At 40.7% G+C, this 8,335-nt stretch overlaps 1 protein-coding gene and 1 pseudogene across 1 annotated transcript; one reads left to right on the top strand and one right to left on the bottom strand.

The window, feature by feature from the left end:
• Positions 1 to 1,707: 1,707 nt before the first annotated feature.
• On the top strand, positions 1,708 to 2,316 carry LOC117484539 (lactose-binding lectin l-2-like). Its single transcript, XM_034132971.1, has one exon. The coding sequence runs from the start codon at positions 1,770 to 1,772 to the stop codon at positions 2,247 to 2,249; it is 480 nt and encodes a 159-aa protein (XP_033988862.1). The 5' UTR covers positions 1,708 to 1,769; the 3' UTR covers positions 2,250 to 2,316.
• Positions 2,317 to 3,743: 1,427 nt separating this feature from the next.
• On the bottom strand, positions 3,744 to 4,388 carry LOC117484452 (annotated as a pseudogene).
• Positions 4,389 to 8,335: the final 3,947 nt, after the last annotated feature.

Raw genomic sequence — 8,335 nt, 5'->3', positions numbered from 1 at the left:
TTTTTACAGATAGTGAAAACTACCCTTGGATGATGGGTTAGTAGACTAAAAGCTTTAGGAATCCAAAGTACAACATATAATAAGTACCCTGTATCAAGATTGATGCAAAACAAGTGAAATTTGACCTTTTTAGAGAGATTTAGCCAAAAACCCCCACTTTTGGGGTCATTTGGGTGGATTTGACCTATCTCTGGCCCCCCTTGGTCGATTTGGTTGGTTGACATACCCTTGTGACCGTTAGAGCCAATAGAATTGAAGGGGGAAGCTTACATACACATTCGTTGTAAATAGAAAAGGTGGGGGCTACGCGTCTAGAACTGAAACTGGATTTGCAGATTTTCTCCTTCTGGAGTTTGGAAACTAAAAATCCGTTTTATTGCTTATGGATTATCAGAAATAATTTCAAAGAAGGCACAGACACATAGTGTGAGGGGAGACAGTCTCACACATCCAGACTCCATTTTTCATGAAGAGCCTCAGACGGAGGGTCTGAATCCGGCACAGATACTGCATCCGTTTCTTGACTGGCGCTCCCGACGGATGGCGGTAAGTTGTCACAGGCGTCTCGCTGATTAAACCCATATCGATGCGTCTCTTTGCCATTTTCGTTTTTGAAAGTTTAGGTGACTTGGTGAGTGGAAATGACTGGCTTTTTATCTAGTTTGCACGGATTTCTTTTTTTACCTAGCTCCACCCCCACCTCTATCTTCTGACATCACAGCAAAAGGAAGGGGGGAAGGGGTGGGAGGGGGACGGGGTGAGAGGGGGACGGGGTGCGAGGGGGATGGGGTGACAGGAAGGGGTGAGAGGGGGACGGGGTGCGAGGGGGATGGGGTGCGAGACATGTTACAACACCTCACCACCCTCACATCAAAGGACATACATCAAAGGGCTAATTAGAGTGACATCAAAGGCTTATAACACGCCGGTGCGATATCACACCTACATGTTACAACACCTCACCCCCTTACATCAAAGGACAGACATCAAAGGCTAATTAGATTAGACAACAAAAGGATCTACTACAAGGGGAAATTCACACCTACATGTTACAAACACCTCACCCCTCACATCAAAGGATATCACACCTATCTGTGAAATCACACCTACACGTGATAACACCTCGAACAAAGGGGCTCATTAGCATATCAAAGGGGCTCATTAACATAAGTAGGAGGCGGGACATAGCAGGTGTGACCAGTCACTTTTTATACATACTAATGTGATTGAAACAGCATTTGTAATACTACTGTTTAGTTTTAAAGAAAAAAAAAAAAGTAAATAATTGTTGGAAAGCTAGATCTTATAAATCAGAGCGGTGATCTGTTCATATTAAGTGTCGTAGAAAGGTCTTGTGAAAAGTATGTCGGAGGTCCGGAATTTTCGTACAAATGTGCGAGGGTCATTTTATCAACATTAATTTAGCCTAAGTTGAGAAGTATTAGATATGTATGGGAACAGCACAGGTGTAATAGCTGTTGAAGTCCCATCAGTACCTACTCTATCTAGCATGTGGAAACATTGCCAGCTGAGCAGTTAGTCTTTTTTTTGCTGATGTCCAGATACTGTGTGGTTGTGTGAAACAGACAGAGTATGCCATGTTCAGTTGACCAATAATATTAAGCCAACAGTGAAAAAACCCTCTCCGATGCATATAAAAAGCACCCAGTCATCTGTATCCTTCAGAGTCTCTATCCCATCGAACGCTTCAAATAAACTCAACCGACAACCAACCCTTCACCCTGCTCCTGTGACGGAGAGACATCATCATGCTGTTGTTCCTCTTCCTGTTGGGTCTGGCTCTGGGTGCTGTGTCTCCTTCAGATGACCCTCAAGTGAAGCTTGAGCGTGGCAGCTGTCCTATGTTCTGGTTCTCCTTCAACGACCGCTGCTACAAGTACACCGCCGCATATTTGACCTGGGCTGAAGCAGAGTTCCACTGTGTGTCAGACGGAGCCAACCTGGTGTCTATCCACAGTAAGGCCGAAGATGATTTTGTCACATCACTGATCAAGAACTTTGACCCTGCTGAGGGAAGGACCTGGATCGGACTCAGTGACGTCCACCAAGAAGGAAGATGGATGTGGTCTGATGGGTGTGCAGCCAAGTTATTCTTTTGGGATTCAGGAGAGCCGAACAATGATGGAAATGAAAACTGTGGCCACACCAACCATAATCCTAAATGGAACGATTTAAAATGTTGGACTCCTTATCCCTCAGTTTGTGCATCTCGCATAACTTGTCCTTAGCAACTGAGATGTTACATATGTCTGATTGAACCAGGTCACTGTAAAACTGTTACTCTGTTAACATGCTTTGGACAACAATAAAGACATGAATGTACACTTATATGTGTGTAAAGAAGTCATTTTACCAACCTTCATTACCATGAATTTGATATATTTACACCAACCCACTCTCTTCAGTCTGCGTACAAATGACACGACTTTACACATTGGAAATGCGTGCAATAGATACGCAGAAGTCCGATTTTGAGTGCATATGATACGCTAACCATTCCCATTGAGATCTGAGGCCGAGTTTTGCGTGCATATGATACGCCCAACCCGGTATCACGGCAAGACGTGAACATGTGACGATCTACCATGCTGGGAGACGTGAAGATGTCACGATTTCGTCCCTTCAAACGTGACAGTTACACGGTATTGTTAACATGGGCCAACCAGTAGAGAAATACCCGGAAATGCCAAGCAAATGCTCTACCATGACGGTCGGTTGTTATTGTCAATATTAATATAATAATGATTTATTTTTTAATAGTCACACTCGATTTCGCCAATTTTCTTGTTCCCCCAGCTGGTCGACACCTCTTTTAGCAGAAACAAAGGCTACATTAATGTATTAAATCGATGTTAATCCATGTGTGTGGAATTAACGGACGTGACGTTATGCGATTGCGTTGCCAGGCAACAGTTTGGGTTCATGTTAATTTACAAACTCTTCAACTAGAACCGTAGTTATATTTAAAAACATTTTAGAAGGCCTCACGAAATACTTTAATGTAAATTCAAATTTAAATGTGAAGGAATGTGTGTATTGTGGTGATTAACATTATTCACCCACGGATCTATGGGTTGGGGTATTGTTCCGCACGGACATTTTACTTAACCGGACTTCCTGTTTCCGCTGGTCTTCGCTTCCCTGGCTTGAAGCTGTTTACATGTTGTTCTGATGCTAAATAAAAGTCTAGCTTGTACCTTTGATACCCCGCCTCCGACTCCCGTCTCTCGGCACTACAGTATAACTAAATACATCCGTCATAAACAATACCAGAAACAGACGTAGGCAAGATCCTCAGCTCGGTGATTGGATGGTTTAGCCGCAATGCACGCTGGGATATGGTGTTTATGCGATGTGAAATCCGAAAACATTTTTTAAAAATAAAATAATACTTTATTCCGAGTGTGCTTGCTTTTCGCTTTGAAAGTCATCACATAACGGCATTGTAATACACGGTTCGGCTGCATTAAATATTACATATCTGCCGTAGTTGTCTATTTATAGAGCCCTGATGAGAAGACTTCTAGACAAACAGGAAGAACTGCCGCCAAAACTCACTGAAACAAAGAAAAAATGCATATGTTTATGCACACATGAAAAGACACACACTATTATATGTTTTCATTCATTTAAGTTTGAGATCGTATTCAATCGAATTACCTGTGTAAATATATAAAATTCATGGAAATGAAGGTTGGTAAAATGACTTCTTTACACACATATAAGTGTACATTCATGTCTTTATTGTGGTCCAAAGCATGTTAACAGAGTAACAGTTTTACAGTGACCTGGTTCAATCAGACATATGTAACATCTCAGTTGCTAAGGACAAGTTATTTGAGATGCACAAACTGAGGGATAAGTATCATGACAAAGAGAATCATTCCATTTATCTTTAAAGTTGGTGTGGACACAGTCTTCATTTCCTCCATAGTTGTTCGGCTCTCCTGGATACCAAAAGAATAACTTGGCTGCACACCCATCAGACCACATCCATCTTCCTTCGTGGTGGACGTCACTGAGTCCGATCCAGGTCAATCCCTCAGTAGGGTCAAAGTTATTGATCAGTGATCTGACAAAATCATCTTCGGCCTTACTGTGGATAGACACCAGGTTGGCTCCCTCTGACACACAGTGGAACTCTGCTTCAGCCCAGGTAAAATCTGCGGCGATGTACTTGTAGCAGCGGTCGTTGAAGGTGTACCAGAACATGGGACAGCTGCCACGCTGAAGCTTTACTTGAGGGTCCTCTGAAGCAGACACAGCACCCAGAGCCAGACCCAACAGGAAGAGGAACAACAGCATGATGATGTCTCTCCGTCACAGGAGCAGGGTGAAGGGTTGGTTGTCGGTTGAGTTTATTTGAAGCGTTCGATGGGATAGAGACTCTGAAGGAGACAGATGACTGGGGGCTTTTTTATATGCATCGGAGAGGGTGTTTTCACTGTTGGCTTAATATTATTGGTCAACTGAACTTGGCATACTCTGTCTGTTTCACACAACCACACAGTATCTGGACATCAGCTAAAAAAAGACTAACGGCTCAGCTGGCAATGTCACACGAAATCCATCATTTATTTTCAACCAAACCAAATAAAGGTATTAAATAAAACATTTGGACTGCCAAAGAGTCCCAGAAAAACATGCTTTTCTGCAGGAAAATGTTGATTTGATACTTTTCATTTCAAACCATTTCTGCTTTATTGAACTATATCTTCCACAGAGCTCAGTGAGACGGTATTTAAAGTGTTTTTGTTATGTTCGTCAACAGATTTCATTTTTAATAGTGAGTTATTTGATAAAAGTTGAGGTTAGTATTCATCACGACTCACATGTTAGATGTGTAGTGTACGGTTGTCTGGAACTGTTGTTACACCTGTGCTGTTCCCACATGTATCTGATACACAGAGACTGGAAAAGACATGGAAACATGTTGCAATAGTTTGAATCAACACAGACAAGCAAGTGAAATACAGCATCTGTGTAATAAAAAATGTCACTGTTGTTACTGTTTACTGTTTTGCTAATTCTTTGAATGTTACATTTGTACTTGCATGATGAAGATGAAATGAATGTTGTATTATTACATAATGTGAAAACATTTAGTTTGAGCCACAACAATACCAGAGTGACTTCCCAACTTAGGGTAAATGAATGTTGATGAAATTACCTTTGAACATTTGTAACTTTATTTCAGAGCTCTAATGTATTCACACAGAACAAGTAAAAACCTAACTTTAACAGTCAGACCCTTTTTGATTTCCTGCTCATGACAGCATGTAACACCAGAGGACAGAGACACTGACCTGCTCCTCTGCTGCTCTCAAGTGAAAACAAAACATACAGAACTTTGGCACCTGAGCTTTAATCATCTCAAAAATACATAAATAAACAAATTACTACATTGAATAGTAATTTGATATATTTGATAATCATTCTGTTTGACTAACACAATGACCAGTGGAGTATGTGTGCATCATGTTAAGTTTTATAGTAAACATTTCTAACAGAAGGCCTTTCTATGAGCTGACCACAGCTCTGATTTATTAGATCTAGTGTTCCAACAACCACTGACTTTGCTTAACACAAACGAGACTATGGAGCTTTGAAAAGAAGAAATAACAACTCTTCTAACCAGATGCTGAATTGCAACTTAAAGTGGACCTATCATGCTATATTTGAATAATATAGTGTAGGACCATACCTATATAAGGCATATTTATTAGGGCTGTCAGTCGATTAAAATATTTAATCGCGATGAATCGCATGATTGTCCATAGTTAATCGCGATTAATCGCAAATTAATTGCACATTTTTTATCTGTTCTAAATGTACCTTAGAGGGATATCTTTCAAGTTTTTAATACTCTTATCAACATATGAGTGGACAAATATGCTTTATATGTTTGTTTATTATCATTTGAACAATGACAAATATTCTCATGAATGTTAAACACAACAACCTCTGAACATTACAAATATTCACCTCAATTCAACCTGGAACCTCTCTCATACAATAATACTGTGTGTGTGTGTGTGTGTGTGTGTGTGTGTGTGTGTGTGTGTGTGTGTGTGTGGAGACACTGTGAAGACACTGTGATGGATCGTCAAGGCATATATGCTCGAACGTGTGCTGCCTGGACGCTGCAATCATGTTGCGCGCACTATCCGTGCTGACTGTGCTGACTTTTCGTACAATGTCCCACTGTCTGGCTACCTGCATAAAGTCAAGTGCTCGGCGCAGTTGTCGGCGAAATGTCATTGAAACAGCTCCTTATATCCGTCAGCGCAGCTAGCTAGCACCAGATGCTAACAACAACAACACGTAAGGTGTGCCTCGCTCGCGCGAGTCGCGCCACACATACACACTCCTTCCCGGTCCTCCCGATGGCCAGTCCGGGCCTGCCAGTGAGCGTGGTAGTGTGGTCTGCCACAAGCGGGCAGCAGGAGCGAGGCTGTCAGCATCAGCTTGTCGATGGTATTTTAAACTCGATGCGCTCTGAAACTACGGCGGCCGAGGACAAAAAATACACATGCGTTAATCGCGTTAAAATAATTAGTGGCGTTAATTTTTTTTTGCGTTAACGCGTTATTAACGCGTTAACTTGACAGCCCTAATATTTATACTTTTTATTTAAAAAAAATACCAAACAGATCATGCATTTTAGCCATGCCTCATTTCGCTCAATTTGACATTTTTTAGCTCTGTTTTTGCAAGGGCAGATTCTGTGAGAACAGCACCATCTACTGGCCTGGCATATGTACTACAGCGTCTCCAGCGCTTTCGAACGGCAATGGCCGTGGCTGTCTCCTCCTGATTGGTGGAGTTGGCCCAATAGCCGTAGCGCCACTTTTTTAGAGATTCGGGTATGGAGGAAAATAGAGAGGGTTGTGTTTTCTGACACTTGGTGAGTTCCCTGGAACACCGGGGACACATATTCATGTATAAAAGACGTACAAAAGTGCATTTTGCATGATAGGTCCCCTTTAACTAAATGCTAAACAGCACTAGATAGTTTTGTCATTATCCCATTACTTTCTATAAAGGCTGCAGTGTCGCATTGTTCAGAAAAAGTTACTCAGTCTAGCTTTGAGACAACTCTCGTTTGTAATGTTTATTAGAAGCAGCATTTAGTTTGAGTTTGGCATCTAGGTTCGGGCCTCATCACTCCACAAATGTACATAGAACATTGAGTGATGATTAAATAACAATCCCATGGAGTCTACAGGAGGATGCTGGGGCAGAAGCTGGGGTGGTGGGGCAGGCGCGCAGCAGCGAGGTTGTAAGAGGGGCAGGGTGCTTTAAGTGTAAATGTATCATTGGTGCAGTTGACTGCCTAAACTAGCTCGCAGGCTTTGCCCCATTCCAGTCTGACAACTCAAGTTTAAAATGTTTATTAGAAGCAGCATATACTTTGAGTTTAGCGTTTAGGCAGGCCTCACCGCTCCCCCCTTAATATTTATCTGTAGATACCCCCAAAGTTTTGCACTTATTCAAAAGAAGACCTTAACTTAAAATATGTTTTAATGTTTAAATTAAGCCTTATTAGTTTGTCTGTTTTGCACATCCTCCTATTAATATCTTTGGACGTCCTGCACTGAACTGTTTTATTGTAGAGATCACTACAGTATCTTCTTGATATTTTCTATTCTATATTTCTATCATTGACCTTCTACTTTCCTCCTATGAAAGTATGTACTCTTAATATTTAAATGTTTTCATCAAATATAACATTTTCAACAACAAAATTCAATAACGTGCTTTAACCACTAGGCGGTGCGGGTTAAAAAACCAGTGGTCTAGTTAATAAAACATAATAATATCAAACATAATATTACTATTAACTTTATTGTGAAATGAAAACAGAACGATAAAGAAAAATACAGTTTCAGTCTCTCGATTTGAAGCTTGTGCATTGTACCATGAACCTGTATAGACCTGTAACAGTCAACTGCATGAGGAGTTGGAAAGGTAGTTTCTGAAGATGTTACAAATAACACACAGCATACAATGCCATAATAACTTTGTATTATTAGTGTAGGACACTTATGTATGTAGTTTTATTCATGTTTTCACATAATTGTACAGGATAGTGTATACACATTAATATCTGATTTGTCAAACATCACAAACAGAAAGGTATATCCGTCATTTAATGGTAAGCTATTGAAATTCTGAATCCATAGATGTGTCTCCCATCACCCAAAACCCCTGACTATTCTCTCAACTCAGTATTTACATTCTTTAATTCAAAGAAAATCAGTAATATCTTTAAAAACTACAAGTCCCTTTCTATCAGCTGTGCAACGTTATG

The sequence above is a fragment of the Trematomus bernacchii genome, unplaced genomic scaffold (genome assembly GCF_902827165.1).
Source record: "Trematomus bernacchii unplaced genomic scaffold, fTreBer1.1, whole genome shotgun sequence".
NCBI classification, from domain to species: domain Eukaryota; kingdom Metazoa; phylum Chordata; class Actinopteri; order Perciformes; family Nototheniidae; genus Trematomus; species Trematomus bernacchii.
Note: the sequence above shows the minus strand (reverse complement) of the source record. Positions and strands in the feature narration are given on the sequence as shown.